Raw genomic sequence first — 22,275 nt, forward strand, 5'->3', positions numbered from 1 at the left:
CTCGCTATGGATGCCCCGCATCAGTTCCCGGGTGTGGTGAGGACTGGGAGGACTGCTCACCTCACAGGCCAGGGCACAGGGAGTCTCAAGGCAAGGGGCAAACATGAGGGTGCCGCTTTCACCTCCTGACACTCCCTCTAATTCTGTAAGGCCACAGAGGACCTCTCAGAGGGCATGGAGGTGTTTCGATGCTGAGTCCCGGCAGCCCCCACAATATAGCACACAGAGTCTCTCCTGAGCAGCAGATAAGGGGTCACCCACAGTGGAGGGTCAGGCAGGGGGCACTGAGCATGTCAGAAGCTGTCAGCTGACGCTGGAGTGAACCTTCCCCCTGTTCATGACACCAAGAAAAGGCTGAAAAGGGGGAGTAAGAAACAAAAAATATGAGGCTGCACATGCTGACACTGGCCCGACCCAATTCATCACCCACTAGTCTTCTCTTATTCAGGAACCCCCACAACCTGGCTTCTACTGCACATGTTGAGAAGGAAGCTGAGGGCCAAAGCAGAGACAAAACAGAAAATAGGGGCCGGCACCGTGGCGCATAGGTTAATCCTCCACCTGAGGTGCAGGCATCACATAGGGGCCCCAGTTCTAGTCCCATCTTCTCCTCTTCCAATCCAGCTCTCTGCTGTGGCCCGAGAAAGCAGTGGAAGATGGCCCAAGTGCTTGGGTTCCTACACCCGCATGGGAGACCTGGAGGAAGCTCCTGGCTCCTGGCTTTGGATCAGCGTAGCTCCGACCATTGCGTCCATTTGGGGAGTGAACCAGTGGACAGAAGACATTTCTCACTGTCTCTCCCTCTCACTGTCTGTAACTCTACCTTTCAAATAAATAAAATTAAAATTTAAAAAAAAAACAGAATAAATCCAAATTCTTGGAAATTCCCTGTGGTTGGCAATCACTGCAGCCAGCATTGAGGGCTCCATCTTGTAGGAGAGCAAAGCCCCAGGCCAGGGTGTGGACCTAGTGGGGAAGGAGACCCCTGCCCTCCGGCAACAGACCCCTCTCCTCCTTGCTTGCCTCTCTGCAGGCACCTGGGCTCATCAAGGCCAAATGCACAGATTCCCTGCCCGGGTTCTTGCAGGCACTGAGGGGAAGGGCAGGTGGGCTCCGCAAACCATCTGCTTAACACAGAAACTGCCTCCTGGGCTGGATCCTAAGGGCATCTGCTGGAAACAAAAGATGCAGGAGTCACAGTCACAGATCAGCAACCTGGGAGGACCCACGTGAGCCGCAGGGTAAAAAGTGAAATGAAGTGACCAGCCTAGGAAGCACAGGGAAAGGCACACTTTGCAGAGGAGGGAGCTGAGCAGATATCCAGGGTCAGCATATTTCAGCACATTCAGGACCCAGGGAGCAGCTGGGAAACACCGAGGCAGAGCCTGCCAGATGGACACACGTTGACAACGTGGGCAGCCAGGGGCCCAAGACCGTGTGCTGCACGGAAGGGGCCGCCTGTTGCCTCAGAGCGGCCACACGCACAGCTATGTGGGACTCAGACCTCCTGGGAGGGAGGCAGCAGCAAGAGAATCAGACAACAGCAGGGTGGGCTCAGAGAGCGAGGAGGACAATGCACAAGGCTGGCCAAGCTCAGCGGGACTGGACGCAAGCGCCTATCTGTGGGATCATGCCCCTTGTCCCAGTGGACATCTGTGCTGTAGCCACACCACACACACCCTGCTCAGACAGCACCCTGGATTCACCCAGCCGGCCCCACTGAAGGTCTCGTGGGGCCTACCACTGCACTGCATGCTGACCTCCTAGGAAACTCTCTGTAACTGACCAGAGCAGCTGCACTGCGAGGCCAGGCCTCAGCCAAGTGCATTGCCCAATGTGCATCTAAAGAATTCGGTAGCCTCACTGATGACGAGTCCTGGAATCAGAGATGGGATGAAACGAGTCCACCTCCCACATCCGAAGGAGACATTCTGAATATACTGATGTCCTTGTTAAGTGGATCCTCCTGTGTCATCCTACTGCAGAGATAAGGGCTACACAAAGAGATGCCGGCTACTGGCCAGGACTCCAAGCTCAAAGTCCCTCGCTCACAGGAAACGCATGCTAAGTGCTGACTGGCAGCAAGTCTCTACCTAGGGGGCACCGCTGTGGGCAGGTGAGCCCCACACAGACGTGGTGTGGGGAGAGCAATGGCAGGGGTTAATCTAGGTGCCTGGGAACAGAGGAGGGCACCTGACCCCTCCTCACCTGAGGGGTGGGTGCAGTGAGACAGACTTCCCAGGGCAGAGAGGCGTAGGAAACTGGCACTTTCTTACCCACAATGTACTGCAAGAGAGTTGTAGAACAGTGGGGTCAACACACAACAGCCACATCTCCTTTTCTCAGTCCATTGGCCACCAAACCAGCCTGGGGGTCTGGTCACTGTGCAGCCCCTAAAACACCCTCTGCGTCTGATGGCCTCCAAATCTTACCACCTCTTAGAAGCACAAAGGAGATGTGCCCTGGGACTGGGCTGGATTCCAAGGTCCCTACCAGGGCAAAGTGTCTCCCACAGGGGAGCCATGACACTGAAATCCTGCTCAGCCGTGAGCCCTGAGGCAAGGCGAGCCTTCACAGAGTTGCTCTGAACTCCTCAGGGCGGCCTTGGCCACTGGGAGCCAGACTTTCACAGGTGGACATGGTGCTGCAATCATGGGACAGTATCTGCATCTCTGCAAGGGTCACTTAAGCAAAGTGTCCCACCGTGAGTGGAACGAGGTCTGCTGGAAGGAGGCACAGCCTGGGGTGATTCCAGATCCACACTTGCCTGCATCTGCAGCAGTGACCTAACTGCTTTTCTGGCCGTTTCTTCGTCTCTAGAAGCAGGCTAGATGCTTGCCTCTCTGGGTCTTTTGGAAATAACTGTCCACGTGTGGTACACACTACAACCTTCATGGCTTTTTTTATACAAAGCTTTTATTTAACAAATATAAATTTCATAAGTACAACTTTTGGATTATAGTGGTTATTCCCCCCCATACCCGCCCTCCCACCCCCAAACCATCCCACCTCCGACTCCCTCTCCCATTCCAGTCTTAAGATTCATTTTTAATTATCTTTATATACAGAAGATCAACCCTATACTAAAGATTTCAACAATTTGTACCAACACAGACACACAAAGTATAAAGTACCGTTTGAAGACAAGTTTTAACGATAATTCTCTTAGTATAGCTCATTAAGCAAAGATGTCCCACATGGGGAGCAAGTGCACAGTGAGTCCTCTTGTTAACAATTGACACTCTTATTTATGATGTCAGTGATCACCTAAAGCTCTTGTCATGCACTGCCAAGGGTATGGAAGCCTCTTCAGTCCACAAACTCCAACATTATTTAGAACAGGCCATAATCAAAGTGGAAGTTCTCTCCTCCCTTCAGAGAAAGGTACCTCCTTCTTTGATAGCCCCTTCTTTCCACCAGGATCTCACAGAGATCTTCCATTTAGGTCATTTCTTTGCCACAGTGTCTTGGCTTTCCATGCCTGAAAGGCTCTCATGGCCGTTTTAGCCAGATCCCAATGCCTTAAGGGCTGATTCTGAGGCCAGAATGCTATTTAGAGCATTTGCCATTCTGACTCTGCTGTGTATCCCACCCCCATGTTGGATCGTTCTCTCCTTTCTATCAATTATTATTACCAGACACTTGGTCTTATTTATGTGATCCCTTTGACACTTCATCCTATTTTATCATCAGTTATTAACTTAAAATGATCACTCTAATGACCTAACCACTTTTCTGGCTGCTTCCTCGTCTGTACAAACAGGCTAGATGTTTGCCTTTCCAGGTCTTCTGGAAATACCAACGGTCCACGTGTGGTACACACTACAACCTCCATGGGCAGGCTCCCTTAGGGGATATTCACACCGTGCTGCATGTTAGGGGACACTTCAGCACGGTGGGAAGCAAGGCAGGGCCCCTGGGCGTCTACTGTGTACCCTTGAGCCAGGCTGGAGGTTGGGGTTGTGCTGGTGGGACTGGCATCCTTCCCATCTTTCATTTACAGGGTCACTGAGGGCACAGAATGATCTCTTGCCATGCTTCTACGGAGCCCTCCTCACCATGAGGTCCTCAGCCTGCATCCTGTCACGGTATCAAAACTGCAGCCACCATCAAAGAAGGAGGTACTTTTCTCTGAAGGGAGGAGAGAACTTTCACTTTGTTTATGGTCTTGTCTAAATACTTACAGAGTTTGTGGATTCAAAAGGCTTCCATAGCCTAGGTAGCTCATGTCAAATCCTTGGGTGATCACTGACATCATACATAAGAGTGTTACTTGTTAAATTAACAACAGGAGAGACCGGTGCTGTGCCATAGCAGGTAAAGCTGCCACCTGCAGTGCCAGCATCCCATATGGGTGCTGGTTCTAGTGCCGGCCACCCCACTTCCAATTGACGTCTCTGCTATGGCCTGGGAAAGCAGAAGATGGCCCAAGTCCTTGGGCTCCTGCACCCACATGGCAGACCCTCAGGAAGCTCCTGGTTCCTGGCTTCAGATCGCCGTAGCTCTGGCCATTGCAGCCAATGGGGCAGTGAACCAGCGGATGGAATGTTTTGACCAGACAGTGATAGGGCCAAGAGCTGTGCACAGACTTCAATATTAGAGGCTCGATTCACGAATAAACATCCACATACCCATGCAAGTAGAAAGATAAGATTTATTTACAAAGACCCCTGTCTGGTAGAAACTTACATCCACAGCACCGGAATAAAGCATCACAGGCAACGCATGCAGCATTCAGGAAGCCATCAGTACCACCTTCATTTGTTTTGCTCCTTACTTTTATATCCTTTCCCTATGTAATGCCTTACCTGACCTTAACCTTAGCAGTGCTTGCCAATTGGCCAGAGGCAAATGTTTTTAAAATTGTCTGTGAACTGGCCTGGCCAGGGCCATATTCCCACAAATTTGATTAGAACATTGTTTGGAAGAACTGAGGGCGCCCTCTACTCCCCAAACAGCCTCTATGTTCACCCAAGGTTGTACAGACTTAACTCCTTATCTTGTTTACTTCTTGTCCTTGAGTTAAACTTTTTCCTTCTACTTTTAACAGTACTTTTTCATTCTCTTTACATGGAAGACCTCTCTCTCTCTCTCTCCTTCTCTGTGTAACTCTTTCAAATAAATAATTAAAAATCTTTAAGGAAAAAAAAGTCACTGTGTACTAGCTTCCCACGTAGGACCTCTGTCACCAATGAGTTGTATTGAGAGTTAATTGTAAAACTAGTTCTCAATCTCTGTGTGCGCAAATGACTGAAATCTTTACGTAGTATAGAGTTGGTCTTCTGTGTACAAAGTTAATTGAAAACGAATCTTAATGCAGAATGGGACTGGCAAGGGGAGAGGGAAGAGGAGGAGGGGTGGCAGTGTGGGTGGAAGGACGGGTATGGTGGGAAGAATCACTATATTCCTGAAGTCGTACTTATGAAATTTGTATTCCTTAAAAATAAATGTAAAAAATAAATATATTCAAAAACAATAAAAACAAATTTAAATGAAAAAAAGAAAACCAACACTGTGGAACCAATACAAACTCCATATTAACAGGCAGAGTGGACAGTGAGAGAGAGAAAGGTCTTCCTTTACCGTTGATTCACCCTCGGTTCAATGAGGTTCCCAAAGAATTAAGGGGAGACCTACACTGTCATTTAGACTGGTGCCTTTGTTATTTATTAATTTTACTGTATCAACACAAGGTGTACAATACATTTTGTTATCTACACACACAGTGAAATGTTTACTCCAGTCAAGCAAACTGATCTGTCACTTCCCAGGTACTGTCATGTGTCCTATTCTCTCAAAGTAAGCCTTCACCAGCAAACCTTGGCAAGGGGCCAGCACTGTGGCATAGCCAGGTAAAGCTGCCGCCTGATGCCTGCATCCCTTATGGGTGTCGGATGGTGTACTGGCTGTTGACTTCCAATTCAGCCCCCTGATGCCCTGGGAAAAGCAACGGAGGATGCCCCCAAGTATTTGGATATCTCCCTGCTACCCATGTGGGAGACCCCGATGAAGCTCCTAGCTCCTGGCTTCAGCCTGGCTCATCCCCTGCCATTCATTCCAGCCACCTGGGGAATCAACCAGTGGGTGGAAGATCTCTCCCATTCTGTCCCTCCCTCTCTCTATGTAACTCCTTCAAATCAATTAATTCATTTTAAAAAAAAATGAGGACAGCACCTCGGCTCACTTGGCTAATCCTCTGCCTGCAGCACCGGCAACCCAGGTTCTAGTGCCAATTTGGGTGCCAGATTCTGTCCCAGTTGCTCCTCTTCCAGTCCAGCTCTCTGCTGTGGACTGGGAAGGCAGTGGAGGATGGCCCAAGTCCTTGGGCCCTGCACCCACATGGGAGACCAGGAGGAAGCACCTGGCTCCTGGCTTCGGATCGGCACAGTGCACTGGCTGTAGCGGCCACTTGGGGGGCGAACCAACGGAAAAAGGAAGACCTTTTTCTCTGTGTCCCTCTCTAACTGCCTGTCAAAAAAAAAATGCATAACATGGGGCAGTGCTGTGGTGCAGTAGGATAAGTCTTCAGCTGCAGTGCCAGTATCTCATATGGGTGCTGGTTCTTCTCCCAGCTGCTCCACTTCCGATCTAGCTCACTGTATGGGCTGGGAAAGCAGTAGAAGATGGCCCAAGTCCTTGGGCCCCTGCACTCACGTAGGAGACCCAGAAGAAGCTCCTGGCTTTGGATCAGCACAGCGTGCTAGCCGCAGCACGCCGGCAGAAGCAGCCATTTGGGGAGTGAACCAACGGAGGGAAGACCTTTCTCTCTGTCTCTCTCTCTAACTCTGCCTGTCAAAACAAAACAAAACAAAAAAATAGCCAGCACCATGGCTCAATAGCCTAATCCTCCGCCTGCAGCGCCGACACACCAGGTTCTAGTCCCGGTTGGGGCGCCGGATTCTGTCCCGGTCGCTCCTCTTCCAGTCCAGCTCTCTGGTGTGGCCTGGGAGTACAGTGGAGGATGGCCCAAGTCCTTGGGCCCTTCACCCGCAAGGGACCCGCAAGGGACCCCAGGAGATGCACCTGGCTCCTGGCTTCAGATCAACGTGGTGCGCCGGCTGCAGCACGCCGGCCACAGCAGCCATTGGGGGGTGAACCAACGGTAAAGGAAGACCTCTCTCGCTCTCTCTCTCACTGTCCACTCTGCCTGTCAAAAATTAAAAAAAAAAAATTTAAAAAATAAAAATAAATTTTAAAAATTAAAAAAAGACCAGTTTTTTTTTCATTTCCAATTATCTTGATATACAGAAGATCGATTCAGTATATAATTAGTAAAGATCTCATCAGTTTGTACCCACGCAGAAACACAAAGTGTAAAAATACTGTTTTAGTACTAGTTATAGCATCACTGCACATTAGACAACACATTAAGGACAGATTTCACATGGGATGTAAGTACACAGTGACTTCTGTTGCTGACTTAACAATTTGACACTCCTGTTCATGGTGTCAGTAATCTCCCTAGGCTCTAGTCATGAGTTGCCAGGGCTATGGAAGCCTTTAGAGTTCGCTGACTTTGATCTTATTCTGATAGGGTCATAGTCAAAGTGGAAGTTCTCTCCTCCCTTCAGAGAAAGGTACCTCCTTCTTTGATGGCCCATTCTTTCCACTGGGATCTCACTCACAGAGATCTTTCATTTAGGTCTTCTTCTTTTTTTTTCTTTTCCATGGTATCTTGGCTTTCCATGCCTACAATACTCTCATGGGCTCTTCAGCAAGATCCGAGTGCCTTAAGGGCTGATTCTGAGGCCAGAGTGTTGTTTAGGACATCTGCCATTCTATGAGTCTGCTGTGTATCCCACTTCCCATGTTGGATCTTTCTCTCCCTTTTTGATTCTATCAGTTAGTATTAGCAGACACTTGTCTTGTTTGTGTGATCCCTTTGACTCTTAGACCTATCAGAGCCATCAATTGTGAACTGAAATTGATCACTTGGACTAGTGAGATGGCATTGGCACATGCCACCTTGATGGGATTGTATTGGAATTCCGTGGCACATTTCTAACTCCATCATTTGGGGCAACTCGGATTGAGCATGTCCCAAATTGTACATCTCCTCCCTCTCTTTTTCTACTCTTAAATTTAAACACCTAAGGATAATTGTGTGTTAATTACAGAGTTCAACCAAAAAAAAAAAAAAAGAAACCCTGTCAAATCGCACTGCACAATGTACCTGGAGACTCTGTATTTAATGTGCATCATGTGTTACTCAGTAAGAAATATCAAACCTGTAAAGTGTGCCTTTTGATCGAAGTACTCCCCAGGTAAAATGGACACTGTTCTAAACACAGTGTGAAGCTGAAGGTACACAGGGATCTGGCAGACGAGACGGGCAGAGGGCAGAAGAAGAGCATTGCAGATAAACAGAAATGCACGTGGCAGGTTGCAGAAATCAGACAGAAACAAAGGGTGAGCAGAGGTTGTTGGATGAACAGGAAGTCGTTTGGTCTGCCCAGAAGACAGAGTGAGGGTGCAAAAGGACAAAGAAGACAGAGTGAGGGTGCAAAAGGACGCCAGCCCTGCTACAGTTGAGCAGGCTGGGGTACTCAGGGCCAGGTGTACCCAGTCTAGGGGGCTGCACTCTTTGGTGTGAGCAGCAGGCAGACCCTGCAGTCCCAGCATGGATGACAACACCCAGAGACTGGAAACATTCCTCAGACAACAACAGAATAGGGAATGGGGACGCATGGGGTGCGCTGTGGTGAAGCGGGTAAACCCGCCCCCTGCAGTGCCGGCATACCATATGAGCACTGGGTTGAGCCCTGGCTGTTCCACTTCAGATTCAACTCTCTGCTATGGCCTGGGAAAGCAGAAGAAGGCCGAAGTCCTTGGGCCCCTGCACCTGCATGGGAGACCCAAAAGAAACTCCAGGTTCCTGGCTGAATCAGCGCAGCTCTGGCCATTGCGGCCAATTGGGGAGTAAATCAGCAGATGAAAGACCTCTCTCTATCTCTGCCTCTCCTTCTCTCTGTGTGTAACTCTGACTTTCAAATAAATCTTTAAGACAGAGAGAGAGAGAGAATGAATGAATGAATGAATGTGTGGGAAGCACTCAAGATGGCCAGCAGGAAGATCAGCCAAGGAGGAAATGGTGGTGGTGGTGAAGGAGAGAGATGAGGGGGACAGAATTTGGGGGCTCCCTGTGGTGATGGAAAGCATGTAGATAGCTTGCTTAAAAAAACTTCAGAGGTGGACTGACCAGGCCTCCAACTGGGGGTGGGAAAGGGGAGAGAGGCAGCAACCCTGATGGCTATACATCACTGGCCTAAGCAGCTAGGTAGAAGGTGGTGCCTTCATGCAGGCAGCCCACATGGAGGAGGGGCCGGCATGCACAGGGAGGCCGGAGGGATTCAGATTGCGACAGGCTGAGCATTAACGGCTGTGAGACTTACACACGTCTTCCCGGAGTGACACCGGGGAGCTACACCTCTCTGTCCCAAATCCTCACCTGTAATAACAGACTGAGGATGACAGGGAAACATGACTAATCTGCTTCACTCGTTTAGTCCAGGAGAATGTTCTCTTTTTACAAAGGAGAATGGTGCCGGGTTTGATCAGGCACACCCCCGGTAATATGGGAATCTCTACTTTTCCATATACCGCCTTGCTTTTACAACATATCTGCTTTGAGTATGTTTACCAGAGGGTATGCATTGCCACTGCTAAACAGGGAAGTGACAAACAAGCAAATGCAAAGTAATCCACGATTCCTGAAATGCAATGGGCCTGCGTTGTGATGCAGGGGTTAAGCTTTGCATGGGGAAGCCAGCAGCCAGTTCAGGGTCCCACTGCTCCCCATGCAATCCAGCTTCCTGCTAAACCCACCTGGGAGAGCAGTAGAGGATGGCGCTAGGGCTTGGGCCCTGGTGACTAACGTGGGACACCAGGATGGAGTTCCTGGGTCCCGGCTCTGCCCTGGCCCAGCCTTGATATTTGTAGCCATTTGGAGAGTGAAATGGTGGGTGGAAGATCTCTCCCGCGCTCTCCCCAAACTTTCCAATAAATGACTGAATCAATACATAAGTCACTCTTCTAAAAACACACAGGTGTAGTAGGATGGCCCTTCAGGTGGTCTCAGGGAAAGCCCTCCTGCTTTACACCCATCTTCCTCCTGGAGCTCCACCCGCCGCTCAGGGTATGGGGTCGGCCTTGGGCACCCAGGGTCTGTCACGCTGTCTTCTCGGAGGGCATCACCAGTGCCCCAAAGTTGTCTAGGACTCCGTGAGAGCAATCTGTCTGCGGCCTTGTCAGTTGGCTCAAGAGGCCTGAAGGAGAGCAGACAGGATGCAGCCAGCCTCCCGATCTGGAAATGGGCCGCCAATCCTGTGCAACAGAGAGAGGAAGCCTCCCACGCTGGGACTGGAATCAAGGCTCCACCACTTATTGCCCTAGGCAGACCACCTGACTTCTCTGCGGCTCCCTTATCTCAGCTGTCAAAGGAGGAGGACGACTGGCTCCCTGGGATAATTAAATAAATCGCTGCGCCTCCTTCGCCTCCTTCGTGTAGCTCTGAGAACGCTGCCTCCTGAAATCTGCAAAGTGCTGTTCCGGCCTCGGTTCCCTCCAGGGAGAGAGGAAAGTGCTCTCCGACCCATGGCTCTGCGTGGACAGGCGTCAGAGACGTCTTGCTCACTGGAATCTTGTCGAGGATGTTGAACTGAGTGCCTGACAGCTGAAATGAGCCACGGCAGAAACGTCTCTGCACCCTCTCCTGCTGTGGGAAATGGCTGAGCACAAAGGACCAGCCTCCCTCACGGGAATTCAGACAAGCCTGGCTGCCCACCCACCTCACGACTCCACAAACCTCGGGGACGAAGGAGCCTCCCACCCTCTTCTGTCTCACCACCGATTCACTTAGGCTGGAAGTGTATCCTCGGGTAACTACGAAGTTCAGCTGAGACCACTGCCGATTGCCGATTACCGACCCGCCCCAATAACTGTGTCCATCGTACCTTTTCCTACCTCTGGAAATTAAAAAAGCAAAGCCAGCCCGCCCAGACACTGCTCTCCAGATCGGAAGCGCTGTCCCTATTCCTGCAGCCTGGATAGATTCAATTGCTTCACCGCTGGGTTTTCATCCTTCCCGCGATGCTAATGGCACCTGTGCATAAGCAATTAGTACATAAGCAAGGAGCAGGCAGGGGCCCTCCCGTGCACGGTCTACACCGGACCTATCCAGCCCGTCGCGCAGAAGGCGGCCTCCTCCAATCTCAGCCCAGCTCCCACGGGCCCCCTCCCCCCCGAAGTCACCTCCCCTGCCCGGAATCTCTTCCCTCGACCTCAGGAAGCATCCGCGCGTCCACACACCAGGCTCCCGGGACAGCCGCCGGCGGCTGCCGCGTGCCCTGCGCGGCCGAGAGCGGCGACCTCACCGCCTTCCCTCCGTGCAGCCCGGGCGGACGCCGCGGGCCGCAGCAACGCACCTACGGGTCCTGCACAGGAGCCCACCGTCCCCGCCCTCCTGCTTCCAGCCGAACGCCCCGCTCCTCTCGGGCGTCGCACCCCTCTGACGCAAGGAAGACCCGCAGACGCCTCTGCAGGGTGCGGCCTCTCTAGGCGGGTGGCGGAGGGCTCGTCTCGGTGGTCTTAACCCTCCCTTGCCCCGCGCCGCCCTGCGTTCGCCGCGCACTGGAGGCGGCGGCGCGCTGGTGTCTGCACGGCGGGAGCTGCTCCGGAGAAAGAACGCGCGTGAGAGAGCCCGAGACAGCGACAGAGACAGCATGGACCCGAGAGCGACAGAGACATGGAGACAGAGAGGCGGAGAGAGAAAGGGGACAGAGAGATTCAGAGAGAGACCGAGGGAGCCTGAGCCCCCCAGAGACCAATGCTCTGGCGGGGGTAGGGGAGGGAGACTGGGGGCAGAGACTGGAGCGGGTGGGACAGTCGCTCGGAGGCACAGAGACGGAGTGCCCGAGACACAGGGGCAGCAAGGATCTTGTAGAACAGGACAGGTGTGCGTTGGTGTCGTGGGCCCACAGCCTCTGGGGGCACCCGGGAGGGAGCTCTCCGAGCGTACGGGGGGTTTTCCTGTGCGCCCACCACTTGTGCGCAGCGGAATGGCGGGTGTCCCGTCTGCTTGTGGCGTATTTGTCTCTCTCTAGCTGGGGCTTGGCGGGGCTGAGCGGACGAGCAGTGGGCAGTGCTGAGCACCCGGGATGTAGCTGGCTAGGCCCAGTGTGCAACAGGTTCAGAAGTCGTGCTTCCTGGGCTCCCCGTCCCCCCAGCAAGTCTCCCTCCCCGTGGTCTAATACAAAACCACTGGCTTGGTGTCTAGGAAAATCAGAGACACTCTAGGACTGGAGCGAGAGAGGTGGGTCGCCATATGACAACACAAATGCTTTACATAGACCGTGTGATTCCTGCGTTGCCCTGCAATAGCTGACGTTGTCTTGGCCGCTTAGGGTAGCCTATGCGGGGAAGTAGGCACCCGGGCCTGTCCGGATTGCTGCACTCCGCAGGTGCCCGGGCAGGCGCCTCCTAGGAGTGGTGCTACCCGTGCGGTGCAGTGTAGCAGTTGTTCTGTGCCTGTGGTAGGAATAATCCTCAGTGGGTGAGCAGATACCCTGGAGAGCTCGACGTGGGTTTCTCTGAATCCACAGAGTGTTTTCAAGTCTCTGCTCCCCATCCGTCCAGCACAGTATCAATCAAGGCAGCGCCCAAATTCGGCCCTTCATGGTGTCTAGTGTCATCACACCAGCTGTGTCTCAGCTGGCAATGACGCAAGGGGAAGGAGGGAATGCGGCAGGTGCTCTGCTCAAATTCTGCCCCAACAAGAGCTGCCGAGCATGGTGTCTTCTATCCCCCATTCTATTAGCACCTATCTACACCCGTGTAGTCCCCACTCACCCCGCTTTATCCCACGCCTGGGACCACCTGTCACTTCCCCAGAGTTCCCAGCGCTGAGCAGTGGATGCTCAGGAACGCTCAGTGGGTAATAGAGCCACCCAGTCAGGTTGTTTTGCACCTAGGTGACAGGTGTTGATGTCCCTCAGGCCGACATCAGTAGCACACAAGATGTCAACACAGTGATCCATGACCTGGGCTGAGTCCACCTGAACTCTGCACTCCCAGCTGGAGGCTTTCTCCTTGTCCTTCCTCTTGCTGCTTAGGCTTCTCCTCCTCTTTCTCTCCTTCCCCCACTGCCCCCTCCTTACTCCCTCCCACTGCTTCTCTCCTGTGCACCTGCCTGTCGCCTCTAATGCATGCGGCAGGTTTCCTTCTCCTCTTCCTGTTCTTCCACGCAAAAGTGGGCATCCCCGGGTGTTCGCAACTTCCATGTTTTGTGGTGAAGCCGTCAGGAAGAGTCTGCCCTCTGTTCCACACCCATAGGACAGGGGTGTCTGGGGAGGCCTCTGAAACACAGCATACATGGGAGCCAGGCGCAGATCCAGCTCTTTCGCTAACCTGCATGGCTTTGCGTGGCAAAGACAGGGCCTCCTTGCTCCCTAGCAATTGCACAAGGCTGGGGGCACAGTTATTGGCATGCAGCCAACTTGCAGAGACCCCCCGGCTTCATTTTACCACTGTGCCATTTCTGGGAAACACTCACTCTGCTGTGGGATTAATATCATAAAGGAAGTCTATTTCTTTGAACTACAATAAGCTCACTTCTTGGGGGTATTTCACACCTTTAGGAAAAGTTGTAGAAAGTGTCCTGTGTCCCTGGTTTAGTTATCGAAATGCATCCAAATGCCTTTGTAGTGCTCATCACCCCAGCATAGCTGGCACTCGCTGGCTTAGCTGTTGACATTCTCCACGCCCACAATAGAACGCAAGCTGATGAGAGCTCGGGACTTTCCGTGTCTTTTGTGCAGCACTCCTGGCCCTGAGACCAGCACCTGGCACTGATAAGGGAGAGTAGGTACCTGCTGCGTCGGTCTCCTGCTCCCTGCACCAGCCCTGGCCGGCTCCTAGTGACGGGTATCCTAACTGAACTGTGTCCCTCAGCATCCCAGCTCAGGCCTCTTGGCAGGCTGAGCATCCAGAGCAGAAGCGTCTCCCACCAAGGGTGTGCACCTGGGGAATGGCCGTCCTGGCATGGAATCTTCCTCTTACTGCTTGTGTGTCCCTAGGGCCAGCACGTGGCCTCTCGATACAGTGCTCTCCTCCATGCCGTGTGGGAAAGCACAGATTCTGCAGGGCCAACGCGCTGAGTGATGGCATCTAAGGTCCAGATGCTTCCTTCGGTGGATGGCAGCATAAAGACCAGCATCTCACACTGGATGGCTCCATCCCACTTGGCTCCACGTCTGTGCGCACATCGTGTAGGGCAGCCTCTGGCTTGGCACGTGGCCCAGGACAGCTGCACAGAGCATGTAGTTTGCTGTTGCTCTTGTGTAGCACGGAAGCCCTCCGTTTCTGGCCCCAGCTTTTTCCCCAAACCACTCCCCCTCTGCTGCAGATTTCAGAGCGTTCAGTCATCCCCAGTTCCATCGTGGGCCAGGCCAATGGCTTGTGCCTCAGATTCTTCACTTGCAAAATGTTAATCACCTTTGTTGTTTGTTGGGGGACCTCACTGAGATAGTCGATTAAAACTTAACTCAGGGTACTGCCGTGTGGTGCAGCAGATTAACCCAAAGCCTGCAACATCAACATCCCTTATCAGAGAGCCAGTCAGACACTTGGCTACTCTGTTTCTGATCATACTTCCTGCTAATGCACCTGGGAAGGCAGCAGAAGATGGCCCAAGATCTTGGACCACTGGTACCCCCGTGGGAGACCCAGATGGAGTTCCTGGCACCTGGCTTTCACCTGGCCCAGTCCAGACCTCATCTGGGGAGTGAACCAGCAGTTGGAAGCTTTCTTTATCTCGCCCTTCCCCTCTGTCACTCTGCCTTTCAAATAAATACATCTTAAAAAATGAAACACATAGGTCACATTACCTTGCATGTGGCAGAAGCTGAGTGACCAGAAGTCATTTTCTGGGATGCCCCTTTCAGTCCCCACAGCCAGGTGAGCCACATGGTTTATGACAACTTGTAAGTGTATTTAGATTGCACTGCAGATAGGTGCATACTGTGGGCATGTTCATGGGGGTCGCCAGAGAGACAGACCAATAGGAGAGCTATGTGCCTCTACATATCCTTACCTCTCTCGCTATTGAGAGATTGAGTTAGTGTAAGGACTTGCCTCATGTGATTATGGCTACTGACAAAGCCCAAATTCAGAGGGCCAATGGAAGGGCAGGAGATTCAGGCAAGTTAATGTTGCAGTCTTTTTTTGTTAAGATTTAGTTATGTTTGAGAGACAATGTTAGAGAGAGAGGGAGAGGTCTCCCATCCACTGGTTCACTGCCCAGATAGCCAAAATGGCCACAGCTGGGCAGATCCAAACCCAGGGGCCAGGAGCTTCTTCTGGGTCTCCCAATCATGTGTGCAGCCCCAAGCACTTGGACCATCTTCTACTGCTTTCCCAGGCCACCAGCAGGGAGCTGGATTGCAAGTGGAGCAGCTGGGACTCCAACCGGCACCCATATGGGATCCCAGCACTGCAGGAAGAGGCTAAACCTACCACAGCATCGCGCCTGCCCCAGTGTCTTCAGTGCCAGGTCTGCAGGCAGGCCGGCAGGTGGGAAGCACAGCAGGGGGTCTGTCTGGCAGCCTCAGGCCAAATTGCTTCCCCTTTCAGAGCCTGTCTTTTGTTCTGGAAGCCCTCACCTGACCAGAAGAAGCCCATCCGTGTTATGCAGGGTACCGTCCTTTCCTGAAAACCAGCGCCTTGTCAGTGCTCATCAGATCCTCCACCACAGAGTCTGGACTGCGGCTGAATGCCGGGCCTCCTGGCCTAGCTGAGATGCCCATCAACATGAACCATCACAGCAGGGCAGCAGTACGCCCAGGGACGAAGTCGTCTCCCAAACCGAAGCTTTGGCCAATAGCCGTCTGGGTTCAGTCATGTCCACTTGCGCTGTGCCCCACTCCAGAAGGAGCGGCACATGACGAGGGCAGGGAAGTCTAACTGACTGCACGCGGTACCCCCTCCCTGCCAATGGGGGACATGGCTAGGCCTCGTGGGCCTCGATGCCTCTGGAGGGATCCTTAGTAAGGTGGTGAGAGTGGGTGGAGACTGCCGTGCTGGGCATAGAGATTGGACGGGGAAATGGTTCACTTCCCACGACTGATGGACGGAGGGAAACGAGGCATTAAAACGGGGTCAGTCAGGCGGGAGTGAGGTGTCTGAGGTCCCAAGTGTTTCTCCGCGAAACCACGTGGGTGAGAATCCTTGGCTTTCGCTGAGAGTGGCCGCAGCAGGAATAAGGATCATCCCGAGAGAGTCCGTGTGACAAGTGGAGACTGCTTGGGAGGTAACTGGGCTGAGATCACTTTCCAAAGGTTTCACCCGAAAGTGTTGGTTTAGGATAAGGACGGTCAATGGGATGTAACTGGGCCGAGTATTCGGAAACCTACATGGCAATGACAGAGACGGTAAGAGACCCTCTTTGGGGATGTATGAGTTTGTGTGCACGCATAGCCAGATCACAGGATTCGATGGTTCCAATGTTGCTGTTTCCTGCCCCGGTACCTGTTGATCACCACAGTTTGATGAAAAAACATTTCTGAGTTCCAGGACCCCCTCAGGAAAAGCAGTGCGGTCATGGTTCCCAGGTGTGCTGAAAGAAGAGAGCCCGGGCTGCTGATCTAAACTTTCAGTGGGGCTCTTGTATCTTGCTTTTTATTCAGTCATGCGCAGTGTGTTCCCAGAAAGAACACAGAGAGAGGTCCTTCCTGCAGAATCCACTGGTGGGTTTTTGCTCTTAACATGCAGTAAGATTGAGTTGTTTGCTTTTGTGGTACGGTGCATCGAGATTTAGACACACGGAGGTTTTTGTAGGCACCACCAGAGTCTGGATCCCAAACCGTCCCTTCAGCCCGAGCACTCCCTGGAGCTACCTTGAGCAGTGACAGCCACTTCCCCTTAATTTAGCTCGGGAAACGCCATCTCTCCTTCTTCACTGTAGCCTTGGTTTGGGAACTGGGCAGGACGCTGCCCTTTGCTCCGATTGGGGTGATTGTGAATAGGGCTGCTTGGAGCGTTCACCCTCAGGCTTTCGTGTGAACCCACGTGTTCGTTTCTCTAGGGTACACCCCTGCAGTGGGATTGCTGAGTTCTGCTGCAAAGCTCTGGTGAGCTGGAAAGAAAGTGTCAAACAGGATCTCCTTGTGGCTGTGCTGTTTCACTCGCCCACCAGCAGGGAGAGCATTCCTGTGGCTCAGCCTGTTGGCCAGCCCTTGCTCCTGGGAGTCCTTGTATTTCAGCCATTCTGGGGGCAGCCGTGGGCTGTCTGATCATGGGTTGAGTTTGCCTTTTCCTGACGCTCAGTCACACGGAGCGTCGCTTCATGTGCTCCAGGTCTGGTTCTTCCCCATTTCTCACGGGCTTCTCTGTTTCCTCACCGTTGAGTTGGAAAATGCCTTCTAAATGTATTCTAGATAGCAGGCCTGCAGGAATCTGTGATTCACAAACATTTTCTCCTAATGTGTAGCTTCCCCTCTGGTTCTCCTAACACACTGTCACATTCACAGCAGTCGTGTAAAGGTTTAGTGATAAATTCCAGTTTATCCTTTGTTTTCTATAATGGACATTGCTATAGGCATCATGTCCAAAGCTGGCCATTCCTCAAGCCTCAAAGACATTCTCCTAAGGTTTTTTTTTTTCTTTTTTTTTTTTTTTTTTTGACAGGCAGAGTGGACAGTGAGAGAGAAACAGAGAGAAAGGTCTTCCTTTGCCGTTGGTTCACCCCCCAATGGCCGCCGCGGTCGGTGTGCTGCAGCCGGCGCACCACATTGATCTGAAGCCAGGAGCCAGGTGCTTCTCCTGGGGTCCCATGTGGCTGAAGGCTGGGCCAGGCCAGAGCCTTAACCAGGAGCTTCCTCTGCATCTCCAACATGGGTGCTGTTTTCCGTTTTCTGCTGCCTTTCCAAACCCATTAGCAGGGAGCTGAATGGGAAGTGGAGCAGCTGGGACATGATTCTGTACACACAGCACGGGATGCCAGCATCCCAGGTGGCGGCTTTATTTGCTCTGCTGGGCCAACACGCCAAGACAGCTTTTTGATTACTGCAGCCTCATGGCAAGTCCACAACATGATGTCTACTAGCACACTTTTCTATTTCTAATTTGTAAGTCCACATGAATTGTGGAATTGGTTGCTATCTATACAAGCTCCCTTAAGAGACTTTGATTGGCATCACCTTGATTCTTTTTTTTTTTTTTTTGACAGGCAGAGTTAGACAGTGAGAGAGAGAGAGAGATCCACAGAGAGAAAGGTCTTCCTTTTCCGTTGGTTCACCTCCCAAATGGGTGCTACAGCCGGTGCTGTGCCGATCTGAAGCCAGGAGCCAGGTGCTTCCTCCTGGTCTCCCATGAGGTGCAGGGCCTAAGCACTTGGCCTTCCCGGGCCACAGCAGAGAGCTGCACTGGAAGAGGAGCAACCGGGACATAATCTGGCGCCCTGACTGGGACTAGAACCCAGGCTGCCGGCGCCGCAGGCGGAGGATTAGCCAAGTAAGCGCACCTTGATTCTACAGAACAGCTTGTGGTCATTGACTATGTCCTCCCTGTTGATTGTTCCAGGGAAGGAGCACATTGTTTCTCTCCAGTAGGGGTCTTCTTTCTTTTTTCTTCTAAATATTTATTTTATTTATTTGAAAGACACAGTTGCAGAGAGAGATCTTCCATCCGCTGGTTCATTCCCCAAATGGCAGCAACCATTGGGGCTGAGTTGATCCGAAGCCAGGAGCCTTCCCCAGGTCGACCATGCGGGTGCACGGGCCCAAGGACTGTACTGCTTTCTTAGGCCATAACAGAGAGCTGGATCGGATGTGGAGCACCCAGGGCTCGAACCAGCACCCATATGGGATGCCAGTGCTGCATGCTAGGGCTTTAACTCTCTGGCCACAGCACCAGCCCCTGGCGGGTCTTCTTTCACTAGCCTTTTATACTTGGTAGCATACAGGTCCAGTATGTTCATTTTATCTGTAACTGTTTCATGGTGTGTGCGGGCTGTGATATATAGGGCGTTTTTAGCTTTACACTTCCAGGTCCTCGGCTGGTTTTTCATGTGCTGACTTGTCTCCTCTATCCTTCCTAAACGGGTCTCTGTTCCAGGGGTTTTGAGGGTGGTGGTTGGGGGCTCACTGGTGGCAATCGTGAGATCTCTGAGCAGGGGCACTTTCTTTCTTCCCATCTCACTCGTATGGCATGATGGCACCCTCGAGGACTTCCAACATGCAGTGGAATAGCCACGGTGAGAGTGGACATCCTTGCCCTTCCTCAGCCTTAGGGAGAAAGCACTCACTCTTTGTCCACCTTCTGGGATGTTATCTGTCTGTTTTTCTGTACACACGCTTAAAGAGGTTCTGAAGTTGTCATCTAACCGTACAGTGGTAGAGCTTTTGTTCATCTGTGCATTTTGAGTCTTATCAAGTGGATTTTCTATGGGTCTTGAACCGTCCTGTCCTTCTCTTCTTCATCTCTCAATCATTATGTTGACTGATCTTCCGTTGTTGAAAGAGCAGCCCTTGCATTCCAGGAGTGACACCCACTTCTTTCTGAGCCTTTTCCTATATTGATGGAACAAACTACTAGTCTCTTTTTGAAGAATCCTGTGCTAAGGTAGGTGGAAATACTAATTTCCACTTTTCTTGGTGTCAGGGTAATGCTATCCATACAGAATCATTAGGGAGTGCTCCCTCTAGTTTGTCTTGGTGCAGAAATCATGTATGGAATTGGTGTTCTTTCTTCATATGCTGTCTGGCAGAAATTCCAGGAGCGGGGTCTAGGCTCTCAGATCTTATAGCAAAGGCTTTTAACTCACTCCAAAGTCACTTTTTGTAAAAGTCATGGGCCTGGATCTGGCACTGTGGCATAGTGGGTAAAGCCGCTGCCTTCAATGCCGCTTCTGATATGGACGCCAGCTCAAGTCCTGGCTACTCCATTTCCCATTCAGCTCCCTGCCATAGCATAGGAAAGCAGTAGAAGGTGGCCCAAGTCCATGGGCCACTGCACCCTCATGGGAGACCCAGAAGAAGCTCCTGGCTCCTGCCTTCAGATAGGCCCAGCTCCTGCAGTTGCAGCCACTTGAAGAGTGAACCAGCAGGTAGAAGACCTTGCTCTCTATCTCTCTACCTCTCTACCTCTCTACCTCTCTACCTCTCTCCCTCTTCCCCCTCTCTTCTCTGTAAATCTGCCTTTCAAATAAATAAATAAATAAGTACTAAAAATATCAGTATTTAGAAAAAAAGACATGGGCCTGTGAACACTGTCTCGTCTTGGGTCAGTTTGGGTAGCTGACACGTCTCAAGTCATTGGTCCATGCGCACTATGCTGCAGTATTTATTCATGTACAGTGGTTGATAGTGCTGGCACAGGGCGATGTCTTCTGACAGCCCTGCTAATGGGAAGCTGGTCCTTCTCTGTTGTTTTCCCTGCTAGTCATGAACAGCTGTATCAGTTGTGTTGATCTTTTCAAAGAACCAGCTTTTAGCTTGATTGGGATTCTCTATTTTTTCTCATTGTAATCTCTTCATTTTTACTCCTGATTCCATAAACAAAATGCTCACTTATACACTATGGCAGTTTGGAGGTCATTAGCCCAGGCACAGCAACCTTTTTGACGAGATGCAAAGCCAAGAGCGCTGAGGGTGGAAATGTCCGAGGCTGCTTGTGTCCTGGACACAAATGCTGAGTGCACAGTGAAAGTCGGCTTTCTATAGGTGTGTGTGAGTGTGGACGACAAGAACACATTCCTCACCCAGTAATCTTAAGATTACGCTGCAGAATGGGTGGGGGAAATCAGCAAGGAAGTCACATCAGTGACTGCGTCATTTTGTGCGGCTGGACACGTGGATACGGTAATTGCTGTCACTTCAAGAACCTTTATTGGATGCTGTAGCACTCTAAGCTCCCGAGGTACAGGATCCCTGCCGTGCTCAGAAGCAGCCAGGGAGTGCGTGTCGTTATGCCCACTTTGCGCACAAGAAGTGCACCGGCAGCAGCCTTCCGTGAGATGTGTAATGGTGGTTTTCTTTCTCCTTTTGCTACCCTTTGCTGCAGCCTTGCCTCTTCTGGCCACACATCTGCCCTGCTACCTTCCAGCTGTTTGAGAACCTACAGCCTGACCTCCCTGTCTACAGTCGCAGGCTGCGTGGAGCTCCAGCTTGGACTTGACCTCCATGGATCCAGTCCAGAATTGGAGACCAGGGTTTGCTGCTGACGCCTCCCTGATGGCCATGGCAGAGACTTCCGCGGACAGCAGGGCCGCCTCTCAGCCTCCCTCCACAGAGCAGCTCATGAGGGGCCTGGGGAACATGAACCCCGGTGCCGGCGCTGATCTGCCTGTGCCGCTGCCGGCGGGGCTGCGGCTGCAGCAGCAGTACAGGGAGGCGAAGACCCAGCAGAGGCGGTACGAAAGGCTGCCGCTCCCCCAGGGCAAGAAAGAGCTCCTGGGGCACATAAGACGGAGGCACCGCGACCACAGGGCACCTTATCCGGCCTCACAGGAAGCAAAAATCTCTCCCCCGGGTGACAGAGCTCAGAATCGGTTCCACTGTGAATGTCGCTACTGCCAGAGCCATGGGCCGAGTACGTCCGGATTCTCTGGGGAGAGGGGTGGGGCCTCGTGGGAGACCCTAGTGCAGGGCTTCAGTGGCTTGAGCCTCAGCCTGGGGACCAGTCAGCCTGGCGTTCTGCCTGGGGGGCCCCTGCAGCAGCAGCAGGAGGAGGAGGAGGAGGAGCGAGAGGAGACGTGCCAGGCAGAGAGGCAGCAGGAAAGCAAGAGAATGTTCCAGAGGCTGCTGAGACAGTGGCTAGATGAGAAATGAGGCGATCATCCTCACGGGACGGGAACCTGAAAGGGTCCAGTCATAGAAGCTGTCCTGCCAGGCCTGGGTATGGGTCCTCCTTGGGGACCAAGCAAGGGGCCACGGTGGGAGGGGACCAAGACCGGTGTTGTGTGTGGAAACCCTGAGAGGAGATCCAGTCCCGGGAAGGGCCTACTCTGCCCTGCCTGTCACGTCTGGAGCGCGTGGAGGCATTCCGTAAAGGCACTGCATGCCAGTGGTCCTGACCTCACCCGCTGCGGCCCCGTGATGCATGTGTCCCTTTCCCACTCTGGATCCCTGTCTTCCCTGCCCGCCTTGTCAGCCAGACAGAAGCTGTCCGTGTAGAGTGAACGCCTCGTTGATGTCCTTGTGCCCTGTGCCAAGTTATCCACTGCCCCGAGAAGCAGCACTAGGTGTGTTGATGTGCACCATGCTGCACTGGGATCCGGGATCA

General features: G+C 52.3%; 1 protein-coding gene across 1 annotated transcript; it reads left to right on the forward strand.

Moving 5' to 3' along the window:
- The first annotated feature begins 16,366 nt into the window (after positions 1-16,366).
- On the forward strand, positions 16,367-21,951 carry FAM156A (family with sequence similarity 156 member A). The gene is made up of 2 exons (XM_062184279.1): positions 16,367-16,424; positions 21,055-21,951. The coding sequence occupies exon 2, from the start codon at positions 21,174-21,176 to the stop codon at positions 21,819-21,821; it is 648 nt and encodes a 215-aa protein (XP_062040263.1). The 5' UTR covers positions 16,367-16,424; positions 21,055-21,173; the 3' UTR covers positions 21,822-21,951.
- The last annotated feature ends 324 nt before the right edge of the window (positions 21,952-22,275 follow it).

Source organism: Lepus europaeus, chromosome X, assembly GCF_033115175.1.
Source record: "Lepus europaeus isolate LE1 chromosome X, mLepTim1.pri, whole genome shotgun sequence".
NCBI lineage: Eukaryota > Metazoa > Chordata > Mammalia > Lagomorpha > Leporidae > Lepus > Lepus europaeus.